The sequence below is a fragment of the Ostrea edulis genome, chromosome 9, assembly GCF_947568905.1.
Source record: "Ostrea edulis chromosome 9, xbOstEdul1.1, whole genome shotgun sequence".
Classification (NCBI taxonomy): Eukaryota; Metazoa; Mollusca; class Bivalvia; order Ostreida; family Ostreidae; genus Ostrea; species Ostrea edulis.
The window spans coordinates 48836939-48860033 of record NC_079172.1 but is presented as its reverse complement, the minus strand read 5'-3'; the positions used below and the strand labels follow the sequence as shown (position 1 = coordinate 48860033).

The 23095-nt window shown below is 33.4% G+C and overlaps 1 protein-coding gene across 2 annotated transcripts in view; it reads left to right on the top strand.

Moving 5' to 3' along the window:
- Nucleotides 1-21993, top strand: part of LOC125658822 (VPS10 domain-containing receptor SorCS1-like) — a 29916-nt gene extending 7923 nt beyond the window's left edge. For both annotated transcript variants that reach the window (XM_048890240.2, XM_048890241.2), the window contains 22 exons: nucleotides 9-79; nucleotides 1095-1156; nucleotides 1463-1581; nucleotides 1775-1870; nucleotides 2445-2621; nucleotides 3330-3491; nucleotides 3634-3813; nucleotides 4880-4971; nucleotides 5522-5629; nucleotides 6517-6634; nucleotides 7522-7649; nucleotides 8069-8188; nucleotides 9820-9991; nucleotides 10538-10721; nucleotides 12987-13123; nucleotides 13692-13827; nucleotides 14082-14194; nucleotides 14298-14411; nucleotides 15252-15363; nucleotides 15497-15668; nucleotides 16667-16839; nucleotides 17686-21993. In XM_048890240.2, the coding sequence (XP_048746197.1) occupies nucleotides 9-79; nucleotides 1095-1156; nucleotides 1463-1581; nucleotides 1775-1870; nucleotides 2445-2621; nucleotides 3330-3491; nucleotides 3634-3813; nucleotides 4880-4971; nucleotides 5522-5629; nucleotides 6517-6634; nucleotides 7522-7649; nucleotides 8069-8188; nucleotides 9820-9991; nucleotides 10538-10721; nucleotides 12987-13123; nucleotides 13692-13827; nucleotides 14082-14194; nucleotides 14298-14411; nucleotides 15252-15363; nucleotides 15497-15668; nucleotides 16667-16839; nucleotides 17686-17759 (2820 nt within the window). In that variant the 3' untranslated portion in view covers nucleotides 17760-21993. The remainder of the gene's footprint in view (nucleotides 1-8; nucleotides 80-1094; nucleotides 1157-1462; nucleotides 1582-1774; nucleotides 1871-2444; nucleotides 2622-3329; nucleotides 3492-3633; nucleotides 3814-4879; nucleotides 4972-5521; nucleotides 5630-6516; nucleotides 6635-7521; nucleotides 7650-8068; nucleotides 8189-9819; nucleotides 9992-10537; nucleotides 10722-12986; nucleotides 13124-13691; nucleotides 13828-14081; nucleotides 14195-14297; nucleotides 14412-15251; nucleotides 15364-15496; nucleotides 15669-16666; nucleotides 16840-17685) is intronic.
- Nucleotides 21994-23095: the final 1102 nt, after the last annotated feature.

Genomic DNA, 23095 nt, shown 5'->3' with positions numbered 1-23095 from the left:
CTTTACAGTTATTTGTGAGCAGTAACTACGGACGGAATTGGACACTTCTACATGAACATGTGATGCAGAACTTCTTCTGGTGAGTTTCAATTTATAGTTAAAAGGCTATATAGGGGATATGCAGTCTGAAAAGAAGAAGTGCTAATTGTGCATTGACAACAACACCTTTTGAAAGTAGAAGTGCTAATTGTACATTGGCAAAAACATCTTATGAAAGTAAAAGTGCTAATTTATGATTGTGTAAATTTGTTGTTGATCCAGTGTACTGATTGAAATAACAATCAGCCCTGTTTCCTTGCAACATCTGGCTGTACATTCATCCCAACAAGGCGACATTTGCTGCCCTAATCCATCAAAAGAGTACTTCACAATGAGTTGTTTTATATCGGTCAGTTCATCAGTATTTGTGTGTAGATGGTATCATAAGTTGGTGCCAAGACTAATTAGGATGACCACTACAGTTGGAATGTTCCTAACAAACCGTCAAAAGATTTCATTTTGAGAGTAGGAATTATGTTTATTCCTTACAACATTTAGGTGTATTAAGCATTTTATTGAGCGTTCAGTCTTATATGTAGGAACTTTATACAACTTCCATTGTGTCATTAATTATTGAAATTTAAGGAAACTATCAAGATTTGAAATATTTACTCACTGGATGAACTTAATGAGCAGGGTATAGAGGATTATTCCTAAATGTAAAGAGAGATTATAAGTGGAGACAGAGCAATTAACAGTCGTTATATAAATGGTAACATTAAAATGTAAATTTTGTCAAATTCTTGACTAGTATAAATTGTATTGTACCTTCTGAATTTTACCTATTATCATAAAATATTCGAGATAGTGTTTGATGTTTTGTGATGTATGTCTGAAGTGGCTTTGATCTCGAGCAGTGTTTCTGCCTGACTCTGACAGCCAGTCTGTAGCATTGGTCTTCTCAGTGATGGAGAAATAAATCATGAAGAATCATGAAGTATTATTGTCATTATAGGAGTACACACTCATTAATTACATGTCTTACACACACACATAATTAAATACATCTACAGGTGACTTAATGATGATTATCAGAATGACTCTGGAATTTTTAGGGCTGTTGAGGCTGAAGATGAGAATAAATTTACCGTCCACATGGAGATAACTGATTATCTGGGTAAGCTGCAGCTTAATGGGACATGTAATGGTCTGGATAAAAAGTATCCACAGCACGTAAGGGGGAATGTAGTAAATACTTTAGTAATGAGGAAAAAAACAACACATAATGATATAATGTGACTTAAATAGATGAAATTGCATCCATTATATATGATACATTTCCTGATTTTATTATTGACAAACTACAACATCTTCAACAAATGATGATTAAAAGAGAGAAAAATTTATACCAGTGCCGTGTTGATATTTTTTTTATTGTTTTTTATTATTATCGTTATTTTTTTTATTTTATTTTTTTTAATAGCTTTTTCAGAATACAAGGCGTGCATTGCTCCAGCCTGTACTGACATCACTGTGGACAAAAGTTTGGGTACTATTGATCCATTTTCATTGTTGGTCCGAAATGAATATATATTTATAAAGGTAAATCATTTTTCCTGGTACTTAACATATTAATCAGACTGTCTTATAAATGAATTTCTGTGTCGTATTTCATTGAAGCAAACCAAATTGAGAAAATTTTAAATCACCTAAAAACAAGTTGAAGAAAACATGGATCTGTTTGCTTCAAAATGATATGATTTACTTTGTTGAATTTAAATTCCTTTATTTTCAGAAAACTGAACCCGATCAACACAACCCAGAATTGTATGTCTCATACAAGAGAGGCCCATTTAGGAAAACCTATTTCCCTCTGAATGTCCATCCAAGGGTAATGGAAATATGAACCATCATTAGATTGTGAAATACATTTGTCGAGCAAACTTGATTTGCATAAACTTAAATTAATGTGGTTTTATCTGACATAGAAGATGATGACATTTTTTGCTTTTTAATTAAAACTTATCAAATACTGTCTGTAAACCAAAACAAATCTTTTTAGATTAATATTCAGAAACCCTTTTGTATAACAGAAGAATTTGATCTTTAGTTTTTTTTAATTAAGAAAATGATATTCGGACAATGCCCTCAAAATAGTCTCGTGCAGCTGGTCTGATTTTCGTTTTTGTCCATGATGTTATCATATTTTTCAAAGTTTACATTGTGACATCTGAGATGCATATACGGTGTCAATGATTCTGTGTCATGTTTCTAATATGAAATGAGCATTTATGGGTGGACTAAATCTTACTGTAGAGTAAACAAAATACAATACCAACGTGCATCTTACTGTCATTAAATAGAAGTTAAAGCTGGATTTGATTTGTAAACACTGACTTACATTTCAAAACAATGACCATGTACTTATAATCTTCACCTTTTTCATTTGCTGTTTCTTTTACTAGGATTTCCTGATAGTTGATGCTAACCAGAATCAGGTTTTTGTGGCAGCTGACCATGAGGAGAATCTAGTCACTCTTTATTTATCTGAACCAACTGGTCAGTTTTTTGTCCCCACCTTGGAGAACATTGTTAGTGATCAAGAGAGTGGGTGGTTTCAACTGGAAATTGATTTGTACGAGGTTAGAACTTCAGTACTTTGATATTAGTGATGAAATTTCTCAAATTACCAAACATAGATATTTGATCAAAGTTTCACTGCTTGTAAGAATATATTTTATTGTTTGATATTTTTTATGCCCCTATAATTGGAAATTTGAGGGGCATCTAGTTTTTGGTCTGTCTGTTTGTCTGCAAAAACTTGAACCATGGCCTTAACTCTTGAATGGATGGTGATAGTGATTTAATATTTTTCATGTGTTTTCCTTGTGACGTGACCTTTCTTTTGGTACCAAAATTTATTATCTTTACCTTGGGGTTTGACCCTCTTTTGAAAAACTTTTAACATCGGCCATCACTTTTGATCGGCTTTTGCTAGGGCTTTCATATTTTACAATTTTGTGTGTTCCTTGTGATAAGACCTTTCATTTCTTACCAAACTTCTTGACCTCATGACCTTGACCTTGGAGTTTGGCCATACAGGGTTATCAGTGTTTCAGAAACACATTTTGTATATTTTGTGGATTTCAACAACTGGTGTGACTGTGGTTTAACAAAGAGTATTTAGTTGTGTTATTAAATGAATGTGATGCGTGTAAACTGTTGTGTCAGTACATGTAGCACACACACGTTTCATGTATTGGTGTTATTAAATGAATGTGATGCATGTAAACTGTTGTGTCAATACATGTAGCACACACACGTTTCATGTATTGGTAATTTATTGTCAGGTGAAGGGAATTCCAGGGACATACATCTCAAACCAGTATTTTATACCAGATCCCAAGGGAGATCAGGTGTCTGAGAGGACCTTTATCACGTTTGACAAGGGAGGTAACTGGAGACTACTTGAACCTCCTGCAGAACTGAAGCCAGGGTGTAAAAATCCTCAGGTAGGTTTATGAATGTGAACAAGGGGAAGAATTTCCTTTAATCCATTTATACACATGGTCAAAGTTGATCCAAGTTAAATATACGTTGAAAGATTATGTCAAGTGTAAGAATGCATATTGATTCAGTCTGTGTATATTGCAGAGGTGTAGTCTGAATCTTCACCAGACGTACAGTAAAAATAAATTAAACATCCCGGGCATTGTCTCCAAGCCTGAGGCCCCAGGGCTGATTCTGGCTCATGGACGGGTTGGTGAAAGTTTGTACAATGGGGTACAGGCCAGGGTGTTCATCAGTAGGGATGGAGGCCTATCATGGAAACAGGTACGGTATCTGCTGTACAATGTCTATCCTGCAGTGTCTCCCCAACAATGTCTACTGTACAATTGTCAATCTGTCCTGCAGTGTCTGCCCAACAATGTGTACTGTACAATTGTCAGTCTATCCTGCGTTGTCTGACCAACAATGTCTACTGTACAATTGTCAATCTGTCCTGCAGTGTCTGCCCAACAATGTGTACTGTACAATTGTCAGTCCATCCTGCAGTGTCTGCCCAACAGTCTACTGTACAATTGTCAGTTGTACATTGTTTTCTTTACATGTACTACCATACAGTGTCTACTGTACAAATGTTAACTGTGATTATTTTAATCTCCAAGGTGTGGTTTATAACCATTTCAATTAGTTCTTGCACTTTATTCCCTTGTGTAATCATGTCACCGACAGTCCACTTTGAGACTGGCCTTCAAATTAAAAATTCTATCTGATTCAAACGTAAGTTTTTCCAAACTCGTAAAGAGATACACTGAAATGAGACTAAATAAGCTTTATAGGTCAAACTATCGCAGAAATTTAAAGCAAAATTAATCACAATTAAAGAATCGGGATCCATATTCCTGAACCAAGGGCAGGTCACCCTGAATTAGCTGGACTCACAGGGTTTTTTTTGTTTTGCAATGCCAGTATATCTTGATCTTGTTAAAAATGATTTGGAAAATAATTTCACCAATTTATCTTGGAGCATTGTTTTATTTTGGAAGAGAGTATTATATTTACATTCTCAGTGATCAGCTTTGTGTAACACGTCGTTTTATATATGCTAATTTGTTGCTGAAGACATTGACTAAGCAAAATGTACAGGAGTTTTCCAACGATAAATATCTACAAGATGAAACTGCTTATTCACAAATCTTGCAGATATTTTTCTCACATGTATATTTATGAAATTTAGTTTAGGGTAAATACTTCGACAGTCACAGTGCAGTGTTTGTTGCAGTTGAAGCATTTAATTATCCATATCTTGTAGAATTAATTACTTAATGAAAACAGTACTGTACATCCAAATTGATACTGATTTTTCAGATCTTGGATTTGATTTTTGTGTTTACAGGCACCTTTTATGGGGTATTACCACCTTAATATACTGGATCAAGGCGGGGTCATCACAGCCATCCTCCAGGACGATAGGACCAATTCTGTATAGTAAGTGTAAAGTTAAATGTAAACCAAATCTTATTTGTATGCACTCCTTTCTTGCGAATGTGAACGGTTGAGAATCTGTCATTTTGTTTATGCATATGTTGCCATATTTGCAAGTGTTACTTGGCATGAACATGCTTTCCATCTTTGATTCAGGAATAAAAGTAGTCGAGAATAATCATGAAGTTTGCTATATTCCATTCTGGTTGCATAACATAGCTGTTGAAGAAATTCAGTCAATGTGTGTGTACAGTATACCACAACGAACTTCTCTAATTAGTTTATTTTTAAAGAATGTTTACATGAAATTAGCTAATTTTGAAATATCTAAAATACTCTGCTGTTAGGTTATTAAAGCCTTTCATTTCTTTAGAAAAGAGTAAATTAAATGTAATTAATTTATAATATGGCTGAAGCATTCGTTGAAAATAGAACACCACTCTTGCAACATCTGGCATATATATCTAAAGGAGACATGAAATCAAATATCACCTTAATTTTAAGAATATAATCAATATTTGTGTTATTTCAAGCTATATAATTTTTTTTACAGTTACTCAATCGACGAGGGATCGACATGGTATTCCCATGAATTCACAGATAAACCAATGATTGTCGATGGAGTTCTGAACGAACCAGGAATCAACACGCTCATGGTCAGGTAAACAGATGAAATATTGAATGCGAGGAAGTTTTCATGCAATTTGGGTTGTTTTTTTTGTTTTGTTCATTGATCCTAGTCAAGATTTATACCCACACCAACATACCTGGTTCATAATAAAAAGAAGGAATTAAGATCAGGTGTGTTCCAAAGATCTTCTCCAGAACCACTGGACCTGAAAAAACCAGGGCGGGGCAACAATAGGGTACTTTAAGTCTTGCATAAAAACATCTAGAAAAAATCTTTTAAAATCCTTTCTCTGGAATAAAAGGTCTACAATTTGTCAAATTCATATGCAAACATTCTAGCGAATCATAGATTTAAGTTTGTTCAAACTATGACTCCTGGGATCAGGGTGGGTTACAAAAGGGCTTATATTCTACACAAGGACATTTAGCAAAACATCATCGAAAACCTTTCATTGATTTTACAAGATTACAGTCAAAAGAAGTGATATAGAACTTTTGAAGTCTTATCAACAATTATACACTCCATGTTATACAATTTTCAAAAATGTAATTCAAATACATGCATCTATACATGTAGGTAGTATAGACGAAGATTGTAATTACAAAAGAGATTTGAAATTTGAAAGTAGGGATTCTTTTAGAGTCTTTCCAATAGCAACAAAATATCTACTGTTTGTTAAAATGATATGCAAGCTTCCTGAGACATGTACATAGCCATCAAATAACAGGTTTAAAAAAAAAAAAAAACAGGTTTTGTCCAATTCTTGTTTATTGTGAGTTTCATCTCTGTATCAACAAGGTGACTCAGGTGAGTGTTGTGGCCCATGGGCCTCTTGTTTTCTCTTGTTCCTCAGCTGATTTATCAAACTTTTTAACATAACTGAATGTTGGTATTTGATTAATGATGTCTCTGTTTAGTGTGTATGGTAGACTAAGTGAGAAGGGAAACAGGCAGATGGTGCAGCTGAACTTCACTGATGTGTTCACCAGGAAGTGCTCTGATGTCGATTATCAAATCTGGACTGTATTTGAAAAGGTGATTGATAAAGAAGTCAGGGTTGACTATATGTATCGTTTAGTCTATATAACTGAAAGGCAGCAAAACCCGTGTAATCAGTTGTGAAATAATGACTTACTAACAGACTAAGAATTTGGTTGAAGTATAGAACTTTATACTGACTTGTTTCCTATGCATTACTGGTTGTCTTACTTACAAAGCATCATCACTGATGAGGCTTGAGCTTGCACTTAACAGGGTAGGTTTGTGCATATAATTAACCAAATACCCTAAAACCTTGAAAATTAGCTGCATTTGATAATAAGCAAATTTTGAAAACAAGGGCCCTTATTTCTTGCAGTAAAAAAATACTTCAAAGTAAAACCAGCTTCGATAATGAGTCCTACCTTAAGGTATTTAAAAGGAGTTATTTAAATTTAAAAAAAAACTTTATTTTTGTTGTATTTGTAAAAAATTGTTTTAAAATAAACTACTTAATCTTTTGATTTGATAGTGGTAAAAGAAATTTAACACAATATTTTTTTTTCAATTCAGTTAAAGACCGTAGATTTTTTACTTTGATAATTTGCCTCGATTTGAAAATAAGACAGCTTTGAAAATAAGCTCCTACTTTCTTACCAAAACTTTAATAATCCATGGCATGTTTTTTTTTTTTAGATTTTAGGGTATGTCAGGTCTTCATTTACAATGCACTGAATAAAGTGTTGATTAAACACTGTTGACTATCTGAATATGCAATGGTTTAATAAACTAATTGTAGTATTGAAAATTTCAATGAAAGTTTAGGTTTGAAAATTGAATTGTTATTTGCATTGGGCTAGCTTGCACATGTGTTGAATTGGACAATAAAGACTGAGAATTCTTTGACTTTCAGAAAAAAAAGTTTTTGGTTTCTCTGTTTTTAGGGTTGCATTTTGGGTAGGAAAATGCAGTATCACCGCAGGAGTGCAGAGGCCAAGTGTTACAATGGTCGAGATTACAAGAGGCCAACCATCTCATCAACATGCCTGTGTAGTAATGAAGATTATGAATGGTATTTTGTAGAGAATCTCAGTGTCTTATTTAATCATTTATATTCCCACAGATTTCATAGCCCAACCTATAGCTATGATATTAGAAATATTTGAATTGCTTCATTGGTATATAAAGCAAAGAGAAACTATAGTATTGTTTTAATACAATCTGATTAAAATCAGAGCCTATGATCCGCTCACGTAGATCGCTACACTAATTTTAATCAGATTGGTTTTAATATTGTCTGTCTTAATGCCATTGTAATTTCCTTTTACTACTTTTATCATTTTTATTGTGTGCAGCGCTTTAGAGCTGTTATTTATAGTCATATAAGACACTATATAAATGAATATTATTATCATTATTATTATATGAAACAATCTTAGACTACTAGATAAGCAAAAACTACCTGTATAGCTATATTTATTTTTTCTCTAGTGACTATGGTTATGAACTGACTGATACAGTAAACAAAATCTGTACAAGAGCAGACTGGTTTGATGAAAATCTGATCAAACTCAACTGTAAAGGTGGACAAGCTTACAACAAAAGTCAGGGGTAAGCTGCAGTTCGAAGTCAAAATTCAAGTGTTAAGGAAGATGGCTCCTGAGCTTTTGAACACAACTGGGCAGAATGCTACAACTAAGTATTTAGTGGTTCAATACTGATCCCATGGGTGCAAACATATTACACATCTATTTCTGAACCCTATCCAGTTGAAAATTTTTGTGTCAATTCGAATTTTGAAAGGGTTTTGAAGGGAGTATACTTTGTGGCGGAAGAATTGATTAATCAAATTGTTCTAAATCTGCATGATATTGCAGTTTCTGTTTCATCCAATATATCTCCTATTTTTATACTCATATACATGCATTTCAATTTCAATTAATTTACTTGAAATTTTGTATAAAAATTCAGTATTTTCGCCAATAAGTTTAAAAAATTTTTATAACCCCCATGTTTTAGGTCACCTGAGTTTACTAAGTACAGGGGCAAATGCTACTGGGTGTTTTTTTTTTTATGGCAAAGTAAAAAATATTCATGAATGTCTTTTCCCTCATACCTTCCTTCGAAAATTGAAAACAAATCAGTCTAAATCCTTTCTATGACAGCTAGTACACCCTTAAACAAAACACCCTGATGCAGTGTTATTTACAAGCCGTTAATGTGATAATTGCTTTTTTTGTCCATTAAATCTAATTTGTTTACGATATGGCTTACAACTGTTTTCAAACCTTCTTGCTCGAGGTATGCATATCGCAAGATTTTGAATTTCATCGCTTTCTAACTCGAAAACTACGCAAACTGTGTCATTTAAAACACATGTAAAGTAGTTTTAGGCCTGAAATGAATTAATTTTGCAGAAACAATTAAAAAGTTTAGAAACATGCGATGTGTCCTTTAATGAACATCTTGGGGCATTGTAAATGGCAGAATTCGAACTCTGATGTTTTACTAAATTGTCAGGGCCATATGTCACAGCTAAAGTGGGGAGGTCCTTTGATATAATTTGATATGAATTTTTTTCGTATATCAAGTGCAAAAAGGTCATTACTTATTTCCCATTACTAGTATTAAACTTTTTTAAAACCTGTATTGTTAGAAGACATGATTATGTATCTATTTTATGAAATGATTGATTTGTGTTGCTTGTGTTGTGTTGACACCAATGGGCAAATCAAGTTTCATTGAATAAATCTTGAGTAAATTTTAAGTGCAAAAAGGTCATGATTAGACCACTGTAGCTCAATACCAAGCATTGTGATCAAGTTTTTTCTTTCTAATTTCCTAATTCTCCTTCAATGTAGAAATCAAAATACACTTTCCAAAAAATTGTCATTACTCCAAGTCTCAGGTGCAAACCTCTTTAAGGAGAAAACTGGGTATTTACTGCAAAACTGTGTCTACTTTATTCTCAGTTTGTTTCGTCGGGTGAAATTTGATTCAAGTAACTTAATTCTCAATTTATTAAATTTTGATAAACTTTGTGATATTTCATCTTGTCTTTCCATGCATTCTATAGGACTTGAAAACTAAGTTCTTGTTTGCAACAAACAGACATCTTTAAAAGTTTTCAATTATCATACAATATTACTTGTATCTAAACCTGTGTATATTTCAAAATGACAGTCAAGATGTTGCTAAAATTCATGTACATGTAACTGTGTATTGATTTCTGGATTTAACAGGTATAGGAAGGTGGCAGCTGATCGCTGTGTAGGAGGGGTAGAGAACTCCGATAAATATCGCCCCATTGTGGCAATGTGCCCTGTCTTCCCCCCTACCGGACTACGGCTTAGTGTGACTAAGTCTGTGTTCCCCACCGGAGAAAGAATCGCATTCTCTCTGTCACAGGCAAAGGTAGGCTCTAAACTAGAAAAATCACATTCTCTCTGTCACAGGCAAAGGTAGGCTCTAAACTAGAAAAATCACATTCTCTCTGTCACAGGCAAAGGTACGCTCTAAACTAGAAAAATCACATTCTCTCTGTCACAGGCAAAGGTAGGTTCTAAACTAGAAAAATCACATTCTCTCTGTCACAGGCAAAGGTAGGTTCTAAACTAGAAAAATCACATTCTCTCTGTCACAGGCAAAGGTAGGCTCTAAACTAGAGTCAACTATACAACACAGAATTCGTAAAAATCACATTCTTTCTGTCACAGGCAAAGGTAGGCTCTAAACTTGAGTCAACTATACAACACAGAATTCGTAAAAATCACATTCTCTCTGTCACAGGCAAAGGTAGGCTCTAGGAGACTGTTGTTGCAATAATTGACATGAGCATAAAATTTCTTAATACAGCCAAAATATATTAATTTATAGCTACATAAATTCTGACTGATTGCTAGTATTCTGCCTCAGTATATGTGACTGATTATTTGTACTTGACACTTTTTTGTCTTTTAGGGATCAGAATATGTGACCAGTTACACCTGGAGTTTTGGAGATGGTCAGAATGTTACAGTGACCGGTTTGACTAATTCTGCTCAGAACACGCACACCTATATGAAGGCTGGAAAATACAATGTGTCAGTGACTGCCTCTAACAGTGGAGGCCAGGCTTCCTGTTACATCACCATCTCCATAGAAGGTCAAGTATGAAATGTGTAAAGCCGAAAAGATTTATCGATGATGTTGCATAAATGTGTCAGTAAATATCTATGAAAAATGTTGTGTCAGGTCAAATGCATGATCAAGATGGCTATGCAAATTATTTGTGATTGATCTTAATGTCCTCGAGGTGGAAGATCGGGGCGGGGGACATATCTATCTGATTTGGTCTGTCTACCCACATCTAGGTTACAACATCTGAAGTACTGTATAGAAGAAAATTAACTCGCAGAGGAAATTTTCGCTATATTTGTGGAAATAAAAGTTATGTGAAATCAACATGCAGTGTATAATTCTTTAAAATTTGATGAAAATGAATTGAAAAAGAACAGTTATCTGAAGATAAGATGCCATACCTACTATAGCAACTGTATTTCCATTCAGATATATATATTTAACTCTAATCAGACTTTTGTTTTTTGATAAAATCAAATTTCATTCCAAATTAATACCATCATCCATGATTAACACCTTTCTAGCAATCCCCCATTGTTGTTTCGAAATGACAACAGGTGATAATTGGGGAAGGCACACACCTACACGCATTGGAAATTCACCTACACAAGTGTAAGCTACCTACCTCCATTTTCTGCCTGATCACACGCATGACCAAAGTGACCAACCCAATATTGTATCTTTTAAAATTTCAATACCTATATTGAAATGTTCACATTTGTAATTGATTTCTATGTAATGACCCTTTGAAGCTCCAGTGTGCTAGTTTTTTCATGTAAATTTCCTTAAGTTGTTATGACATCAGTGGATGGGAACTATGAAATTTAATGTAATTCCACCCTTCTAGAATTATAGGTTCAATCTTATATTTAATTGTTGATTCGTCAAATAAAATATCTCAGTAACAAATAAAAATGATAAAATAGATATGTGCGTTATTAATAAATTTTTTATCAATTAGCACACACATACCTGTATCAACGTCAGAAAATTGCAGCTTTCCTTAAACAGCATTTTCAAATTTTCACAAAAACTGGTTGAAACAATATAATAGTATTCATAACAATTTCATGAAACCGTTTCTTCAAAATTGAAAATGTTTGTGAAAATTAAAGGAAATCTATCGCATACTGGTCTTGATAAATAATTTAACAAAAACAGAGTTATTGCCCTTGGATTGAATATTTTTAAACATACAATTAATTATTCATATATAACTTAGACTTTTGAAATATTCTATGGTTGACAAGATTTTCTACAATAACTATTGAAAAAGACACCAACAAAATTTATGTTCCTGTCATGTTTAAATCATATGAAATCATTGACTTTGCGAAATCTTATGACATCACAGGAGGATGGAACTACGTTAACATTGAATACCATGTGTGTTGATTTCACTTTTTCATTTTTATTTCACTATAAATGTAAGGAATCACTGTCTTGTTTGTTGGGTAAGTCAAGTGATTAAGTGCAATGAAAAATGTGATAATTTATGTTACTTGGCTTTGCCACTGTGCAAATCATCACGTTTTCCATTATAATTAATTACTTGACATACTCAGCAATCTGATTCCTTAGATATAATTAAAATAGTGGAGTTGTAAATGATAACATAGAATTCCATATTAGATGAATAGTCTGACGTCACCATTGCTGGTGACGGACTGCAAAAATGTAGGCCTATGCTTGGCGCTTACAACCTTTGACCAGGGAGGGATGGTAGTACAGATGATACACCATGGTCATCCAGTTTATACATGTATTTACGTATAATGCATTCAATCTCTAATCTAGTCCAACTTGATGAAATTTTTTTTTATCATGTCCATTTTTGTTGAAGATTTGTCAAGTGCACAAACAATCCACTATGAATGTTCTTTTGTAAAAAGATAGCCTCAGATATTTTCTAACCAAAAACCTTAACAATAGCACATGGAAGTCATAGATATAGGTTTTGTATCATTTTTCTTTTCAGCGAATTCATATGACAGTGATTTGCTACAACTTGAGAAAATTGTGATCTTTTCCAACCACAATTTTAACCTGCTGTACAATAAGCAAAACATTGACTTCAAACTCAATAAACTGAAATGTCAAGCTTTATGACAGGTCAAGGTCATGTCAAAGGTCAAGCTGGCCACAATTGTTTTACAATTTACACTGTAATCACATCCAATATGTCCTGCAAACACGGAGTAATGCTTTAAGTTTCCAAATTTTCAGCAATGATCTCGAGATTGCAATGTCCCACGTGTGTGATGATGACACTTTCTCTTTGTAATTACAGACATGTTGAAGGCAGTGTACTTAGAGCTTCCGTGGGGATCACAGGTAGGACAGCGGACTCTACTGAGGGCTTCTCTGTTTGGGGACCACCTCAACGACTTTGGTCTGGTCCACTATGTGTGGAAGTTTGGTGACAAGGTGAGAGACAACTGCTGATTCCTGAATATAGAAAACAAAAGTATTGATAACCTCCCCTTCATATTCTGCACCATTGTCACATGATTGAATAATGCTCATTGAGTGATTGGATGGTCTTAAATGAAAAAAACAACACATGCTTCAACAAGAAGACGTAAAGTTAATCTTTGACGATATATAAGTGTTTAATGATCTGAATATCAGCATAAAAAGTTAAGCCTGTGTCTTTGACGACATATTTCAGTGTTTAATGATTTGAATTTCATTATTAGAAGTTAAGCCTGTTTCTTTAACGACATATTTAATGATTTGAATTTCATTATTAGAAGTTACATGTAAGCCTCTTTCTTTAACGACATATTTAATGATTTGAATTTCATTAGAAGTTAAGCCTGTGTCTTTGACGACATATTCAGTGTTTAATGATTTGAATTTCATTATCAGAAGTTAAGCCTGTATCTTTGATGATGACGTGTTTCAGTGTTTAATGATCTGACTTTCATTATTAGAAGTTAAGCCTGTATCTTTGACGATGACGTGTTTCAGTGTTTAATGATCTGACTTTCAGTATAAGGAGGAACCCTATTTGACCTGGACACCTGCCACTTCACACAATTACAACAGGACAGGGGAGTACTCGGTCAGTGTAGAGGCGGTCAATGCTGTAGGGTCAGTGAAGAGGGAGATGACCATTAATGTCTATGGTGAGGAACCAAACTCTTACAACATTTTAAAATTGCTTGTACTATATAGAAATGTGTGATAGAAGAATTAAGTGTTTTAAAATCATTTGGAGGCATGAAGGGTGTAAATGGTTGTCCCTGACAACCCAGCTGCAATGGAAGGAAGCACTCCTTGATTTCACACCTAAACTTCATATGTAATAATCTATTGATTCTTTAAAGAGCAAAAATTATGGTGATCAGGAATGTAACTATGGTTTCTGTTACCTGTACAGAGGAGGTGGCCACGGTACAACTCAAGTTAACGGGAAACTTTCAGAGTGTGAACAAGGGAACATTTCTGAGTAGATCCGCCACGTCGGATCTCCTTGCCATAGAACTGTCCAAGGTATTTTCTTAATTAGATCATTAGTATCTTTTGTGTGATTGTAATTAACTTTCAACTAGGAATACTGGATAATTATAGTCAGTTTGAAATATTTGTATTGTAGATTTTGCATCTTTCACCAAAGAGACTGATTGTAACAATCCCCTCAAATACAAAGTCTAATATTGTTGATGTTACAATTCTGCCCCCAGAAACAAGGGGCTTGTCCATTAAACAGGTAAAACACAGCTTTGATTTCCTTCTGCATGAAATCTTTTTACTCTGGTTCAAATTGATAATTGATTTTTGTTTTCGTATTTAACTATTGATATTTATTTTCGTATTTGTAATGGTGATCTTTGGTTGTTTTCATGGGAGTTTTAGTTTCATTACTTTTATATTCCACAAAAGCAGCTACAATAAAATTGTAGCAAAAATGAAAATGTTAAAGCATTTTATTTCCTGTTATTACAAGACTGTGAATTCCTGAATATACGCGAGGAATTTATTATCCCGCAAATTCGCAAGAAACATCACTCACGAAATAAAATTACTTGTTTTTACTTTTATATTGCCAAATTACATGCAAAAACTCTTGATCAACAGAGCACTTGCGAATTTATGTTCTCGCGATTTGACGTCCATGAGTCATTTCGCGATAAGTACTCGCGTAAAATAAGGAATCTAGTATTCTATTTCCTGTTATTACGATATTGAAACTGGATATTTTGATTTATAATCAATGATAACTGTGCTTTATTTAAAGAAGGCAACTCAATCAGTGCATAGCATTATTCTTCCTGAGGCCTTCTCTCAGAATTTTAATAAATGTATGATAACACAATATGATAGATACAACAATGAATAATATCCAAATATGATATACTAGTAATTAGATGAGGGAAATATTGTGTGCATACAACAAAGTTTCATACATTGTTTATAAACTTGAAATTGAGGATGATGATCATGACAATTATAGATAACAGTAATTCAATCCCGAGTGTTAATCAATAAAATACAATCAATTTAAAAAGTGAGCCATCAAGTGTACCAATTATGTTTCTTTTATGTTTAGGTGCTTTCAGAAATTCAGGACAAAGTTCAAGGTCAAGAAGTGGTCTTTACATTGTTGACAGATGCAGAAAATACAGTTGCAGCCATTAGTGTCAAGGTCATACATTCTCAAGGTTAGTGGCTGGGGAAAAAATCTAACTATCTTTTTCAAAAGATTTGTCTAGTGGTTAAAGCATGAATCAAGTATTTTTAGAGGATCATAATAAAGTTTTGTGTACATTTTAATTTTGCGTTTTATTTATTCAGATATTCCATCACCAAACAGTCCAGTTCCTTGGAATGTGGTCACGCCTCCATCCTCATCTCATAATGAGGACACGCCCACCTCAGTAAACACAAATATATCTGTAATAGTGGGCGTGTCTGTTACTATCGCAGTATTCATCATTGTAGGAATCAGTATAGCAATATACAGGAGGTAAGATATCGTCACATTCACTGCATATTAAGGCAGTATAACACTCCTTAGAAAATTGTAATGTTTGTAAAATATAAGACATGTTATTATATGATCGAATCATTACATGCTTTCCAATTGGCTGAGATCCAACAAACTCCAAAATAAAGTAGAATATCTTCACCTGCATGTGCAGTTGAGGTGAATGTAACATTTGATTTCTCCCAAATGAGACCAGAATTAAACTGGGAATTTCAAAATCTATAGGATCAATTATTTTTTGGCCACTCAATGGAAACTCGCATTTCTACTCACTTTTTGACACTACATTGTAATTAAAAAAAGGGTTGATGTTTATCATTAGTAACAATTGTTTAATCATAAAAACATTGAACCTGAATGACTAATCAGGTATTTGTAGTATATAAAGTTAAACATGTTCTAGTAGCTGATGTTGATGTTTTAAATCATTTAGTCATAAAATAAACGAAAATATCACGTCTCTAATCACTTTTAACTATTTACTGTAGATATTGCACTATATGTGTATGCATACAAAAATCGATTCATAGGCCTTAGAAATGATGTTTGATGTTTTAAATTATTCAATCATAATAAAACAATTATATTGGCATTTTCTCGGTCAATACAATGCTTTACCTACCCTCAAAGAAAAATATTGACCTCGCTTTCCAATTCAGTTAATATTGTTCTTTGCATACTGCTAAAGCATCATATTGACCTTTTAAAAAATGTCATTTATTGTAAAATAATGCTTTGCTTTGGAAATTTTAAAAATCATATTTTACTAAAAAATTGCAATTTTTATGTAAAATTGCCAAGAAAAATCAGAATTGAGACACCTGTATGAACTGAACTGATGAATCATTTGATGAAGGACAAGCAATAATGTTAATCTTCTTTGACCTCTTCTGATATATTTTCTTTGAGACAGGACACAGTTTTGTTAGATGATAATACTGCCTCTATGAATGTACTGAATATTTTTTGATTTGCAGAAGAAAAGTGAAAAAAGATCACCGTTATTCGCTGATAATGAATCGGTCACAATTACCAAAGACTGATGATGAGGAAGACTTTATGGATGATGATGATTTTATTGAAGGGATTGATGAATATTTAGACGGTGATGATAATACAGATGGCAGCTCAAATATTGTAATAAACACAGGTAAATGAACACATTTATCCAATTTTAATGTCTTTGTGATGCATAGTCTTAAATTTTGATCTCAAAATTACAGATTTTGTATTTGATCACTTAAAAGGCCAAGGTCAGGACCTATGTCAAGGTTCAGTAGGACTCCATTCATTACCTCTTGATTCAATAGGATTTGGTTCAGTAGTACTCAGTTTAATAGCTCTCAATTCAATGGAATTCAATTCAGTAGGACTCTATTCCATTGCTCTCGATTCAATGGAACTCAGTCCAGTGGATCTTCATTCAGTAGTTCTGGATTCAGTAGGACTCTATTCCATTGCTCTTGATTCAATGGAACTCAGTCCAGTGGAACTCCATTCATTAATTCTGGATTCAGTAGGACTCTATTCCATTGCTCTCGATTCAATGGAACTCAGTCCAGTGGAACTTCATTCAGTAGTTCTGGATTCAGTAAGACTCCATTCATTACCTCATGATTCTATCAGATTTTGATCAGTAGCACTCAATTCAATAGGATCTGGTTCTGAGTGGCACTCGATTCATTAGCTCTCAATTCCGTTGGATATAATTTATTAGGCCTTGGAGGGTGTCCTTGGCATTCTTGTTTCACAAAAATCTCTAGTTGCTTTTTAAAAATCCACAATTTTTTTAAAGTAGAAGTTTCCATTGAAATTTTTTTCACGCATTGAATGTAATATGACAAAAAGTTGATATTTATTTTTTTCATTCTGTTTAATCATCTTAAAATTCTGAGTAGCCTATTTTGTACCATAATATTTAATTGATAAGGAATATTGAACGTAATGCTGAATTTTAATACTCTGATCTTTAAATTTTCTTTAATTTTTGTTTCAGGTCGACATCCTACATTGGTTATGATGACAGGTGGTCGTCATAGTAACAGTCCTGATAACACGTCTATATGCTAGCATCGTATAGTTTTATACTTTATCATTTTAATTTCAATTCATAAGTCATATGCCATGAAGATGGTGAATCTGTTGACATTTTTCAACATTTTATGGATTTATGATGTCATTGTTTTATTTATTGTTAAATTTTGCTTTTAAAAAGTGTTCATTTTATTCAATGATCAAAAGCTATTTGAATTCAACATTGTGTTTTTATTCTGTGAGAAATGCATTTTACTATTTTGATTCCATAGCAATTAGATTGTTTTAAAAACAGTCTTTGCAGTGTGTGCCTGTACTTATGATGTTACTTTTATTAGAATGAGCTACAATTACCGATAACTAGAATATCTTTTCCAAATTTGTACAACTCTCCAGAATACACTTTACATAGCCTTTAATCCTCTTCAGATTATTTTCACTTTTTTTAAAGGGAAATTCAGTTTCCCAGTTTGATTTCCATGTCTCATATAAAGGCTTCTTTTATGCTATTTTTACAGCAGTAGAATCTCTCAATATTCTTTATTTAAGCAAAAATAAACCTCTATGTTGTCATCCTCTGTACAGTCTGATTTGAAATACATGTACTGGGCATGATTTTCTGTTCTTAGTTTCTTGATTACTAAATGTTATGTTTTTGTTGAGCTTTTATTCAGTGCTATGATAGCTTTCGTTGTTTTATTTCTTACACTTTTACGTGTCTTGTGTATCCAGGGTAACAATTTTTTAATGTATCATCTCGACCTATACATGTATGTGTGTGCAATATATGTTTATTAACAAGCACAAACATGCAAGGTTGTTTTTTTTTAAAATATGTAATGCTGGAATATGCATTTAATATATAACATGTTTATAGCAGAATGCTACTTCTACAGAAATTTATCTCAAAGTTAACTGCAAAAATCATTTAGGACAAAAATACATGAATTTGCAAGTGCTATATCTAATCAATAGTGCATTATTTACACAACTTGATTGTAGAATTTTCATGAAAAATCAGTTTTACTTGTAGTTATAATTTCATGATCTCCCAACAGAATTGCTAGACTGGATAAAACAATTTCATTGACATGAGTTGTGGCCCTTTGTCTTTCGTTTCTGGCTTTGAATAGTATATGTAGTCTCATTATTACGGTCATAAATGAACATGATGGAAAATCATGAATTCACATGTGAAATATTTAAGTATTTTATTACTGTATAATAGCTAGTAGCATTAGTTAAAGGGAAAAGTGGCTTTCTGGTGTTTGAAAGAGAAGTGAGTACATGCACGTTAATTTCTGACTTTTCCAACACTCTTCTCCTACTCTTGATGGTGTTCAGGAATTGGATTGTGTGTTAATCTAGGGTTCATAATGTAGATGAAGATCACAATATATTGATTTATAGAGGCGTGGAAACAAGTGTGCCAAATTCTAGGCCTGTAAATTTTGTGTCAAACTTTTATCTGTTAAATCTGATCACTTTTATGTGAAAATACATTAAGGTGTATGAGAAGTCAGAATGACTTATGTACATGTGTGCATTATTTGTCTTCCATCCCTGCTTTATGTTTCACTGCTTTATGTTACATCACTTATAATTCTCTCACTATGACCTTTGACCCAGCTGTGATGTCATCAATGCAGTCTGCATAATCTGAATGAGAATGGAAAGGGAAAACATTTGCTTCTTAGTTACTGTTTATCTCCAGTGAGTTCATTGATTGTTTCTTTTTAAAATGACAAAGGACATGTGGCAAATGTCGTGTCTTTTGTGAAATAAAAGCAAAAATGAACTGGATTAATTGGGAGAAAAAACAGTAACTAATGAGCAAAAGTTGCTGAAGCTGAGGTGGAGATCAGAAGATTTAAGACTAATAAATTCTTAATGCAATTTCAATGCAGCTTTCCAGATATATTATTTACACATATGTATTCCATTTTTCTCTGTGTAAATTTTTTTAATTGAAATGCGTTTAATGAATATGTTATTTTGATGTTCACTGCTTTGATGTTTGAATTCACTGCACTCTCATGAAACTTTTAACATTATTTTACATGGAGACTGCCAGTGAAAGGTTATAATTTCACATTTTAAGATTTATTTGAACATACTTGTAATTAATGTATATATTGTTTGCTTTACATGGGTTCATGTATACTGTTAGATATGGAGGAACATTATTGGGTATCTGCTTTATGTATGGCTGTGTATAAGATTTTTTCCCCCTTGATTCTAGAAAATGTGATGTTTAGTTTCTATCTAGATAGCAATAGATTTGTTTTTAGGTACTATGAAATGACTATCATCAGTACCAGAAATCGTAGCAAGATGCTGCAGTGTCAACCTGTGTTAAACACTGTCAAATCGCTCATTTCTGTGGGTGTCATATTTTCGTTGTCTTAATGGTATGAACATGCATACGGCTTCAAAAAATTAATTATATGATGGAGTGAACAAATTAGGAAGACACAAAGAACATGCAATTTTTCTTCAAACCACAAAAATATGAATCTATGAGTAGATTTTTTTCAAATAAGTTACTAATACACGTATTACTAATGCTGTTTCTACCCTATGTTGACAAGCTTGTTACAGATCACAGATTTCATGGTGTTGTAGTATTAACATTGACCTTGTTTCTGTGTTTCTATTTACCATTAAGATTCCATCCGTGAAGAAGACCTGTGATTTCAGAATTAATTTTAACATATCAAATATTTCTATACATTAGTGAGTTCTATATTCACACCAGTTTACATTCTACATTCATTCATATTTGTAAAGGGGTGTGATTTTTCCTCTTCTCAGAGGAATTCCTCTGATTGGCTCAATTTTTAAAAAAATGAAACACTGGGTTTGATCTAAAGTGACAGAAAAGGATATTTTTCCAGGTAGGGTGTCAGGTGTTTTCCTCCCTTTTCGACCAGTTTTTCTCTGATTTCTGAGGAATTCAGACAGCCCTGTTTGTAGATCATGTGTATAAATTCTTGGCAGACAAACAACGTTGTATCGAAATGAAAGGTAGTTGCATTTAGCACCTATTGTAGTAGATAGGGGTTTTTTGTTCGTTTGTTATTTGTAAAACTTTCGTTAACAGTAATTTCATGAGATTGTGAACTCACAAAAACTTATTTGTTTGGTGTTTCTTTTATATGCTTATCAGTACTTGTGTATTGACAGCTGATCTCTCAAAAATAGTGAGTTCTGTCACATGAAAATTACTAAATCTGCAGCAACATCATTCTGATGTAGAAACATTGACACAGGTTTCAGGGTTCCTGTAATAACCTATGGCTGGCTCTAAACTCTACGAATGTTTTTACCAAGTTTACAAGATAAACAATCACACCATGCAATTTTGATCAAAATGTTCTCTCACAAAAGATACGGACCTTGTGTTTCACAAAAACTGGGATATACTTCAGGTTCCAATTCAGATCTGGCATGTATTTTCCTTATGACTATTTAAATACCTTTTAGAAAGATACCAAAAATGACATCCACACCCCAAGAACATAGAAGCTGGAAACCCCATCTTGAAGACACCAGTCAAGGGTTCTTTATTCTAGTACAAGGTGTAGAATCGTTAATCTTTGACTGGTGAAGATGGGGCAAACCCTAGTATTTTGATTGGCTTGTATTATGCTCAACAACACAAGTTGGACAGTAAATGATATAAGTAACAAATTTATATTCTGACTACCAAAGTTACGATTTAACCATTGAGAAATACCAGGGTTTTTTAATTATTATTATTTCAAGCATTCTGGCAAGATAGAATTAAGCACTGAATAAAATTTGTTTGATACAAATTTCCTGTATGTGAAGAAATTTTCATTGTTGCATTATTTGACCCTAAGTGATATAGAGTTGGTGTGTTGTAAGCTGAGTTTCTGTATTAGGCTGTGTATGCCACATACTGGGGCCTGTCTTACTCAACAGTCTTTCATATGGAGAATATTGTACTACATTGTATCCTATCTGTCCTTCAACGTAATATGATGCGTACTGCTGTTAGTCCACGAGTGAGCAGAATAAAATAATGCCAGTATTTTTAAAACTGTAGAAGACCTGAAGGTCATAATTTTTAATGATGTATATTTTTAAAACTACTTGCACATGTATATTAAAGGGGGCATTAACTGATCAACTGGTGTTTACAATTCAATTCCGTCTTAATATCAAGAAAAACTTTCTCACGTTTGTGTTTGTGTGTGATGTGCTTTGAATGCATTTATTCATGCCAATAAACTATGGAAATATATTTGTTCATAAAGTTGTACAACTCCAAACTGCCAGAAAAGGACATGCTGTAATAGTATCAGGTTAGGAAATTATATCTGTCCCTCTCTACGGGAGATCCACAATTCATATCTAATGGAAATTCTACTCTCGGCAGAATTCTTCATTACCAAACACAGTTGTCTTTATCTCAATCCTTCCAATCATGCAGCAGTTTCTTGTCTCTGAGCTTTGAGAATTTTCTCTCTGTGGAAGGTACTTTTATGCAATTTGTCCAATTCCTCTAGAGATTTTCCAATGCATTTCTTTACTTTTGGGAGCAATTGTACTAATATTGAACATGTCCATATAATATTGGAAAGGGGTTGCTTCTCTTCCCATCGGAAAAATCAGACATAAGGTCTGGAGATTATGAAACTTTCGCCGTACTCAAACTCAGCTATGTTTGTGTTGAATACAACTTTGAACAAGCTTTGAAACATACTTGCAGTGGCGTAGCTTCCATTGAGGCAACCGAGGCAGCTGCCTCCGTAAAAAAAAACAACCCACCTTTTACGTTGTTAAAATGTCGATAGCTTCTGGGGGGCTGCGCCCCCCAGACCCCATGCCTCGGTAATATTCGAACCCAAGCTACGCCTAAGACTTGAAAAATCTTGAGCATGTACTCCATTTGAGTGTGAGAATGATTTTATAAAAGTTTTATAACTATGATTTAGAGCAAAGTTTGAGTATGAAACGTGCTAAAAAAAAAAGTTTTATGACCTCCATGCCAGATTTCAATGCGGGTTTGCAGGGGTTTTCCACTTCATCGTGCTCTCATTTATAAGTAATTTGAACAGTATTGTGTCATCTTCGCCGATTTTTTAATATATATAATGCTACTCTAGATGCCACGAACATGTTAAAGGTTATAAATACGTTGCACAATTGAAATTTGTACAATTCATTTTGATTAAGTAGGCCTTTGTTTTGTAAAGTAAAGCCTTCCCCCAAGTAGGGAAACAAAAGAAAATGATTGCAGTAGGTCAGTTAAAAGTGCCTTTTTTTTTTAATACACCACGGTATTTTTAATTAGATTTGAACATGAACAAAACAAAATGAGCTTTAATTAACTATCCCCTAGA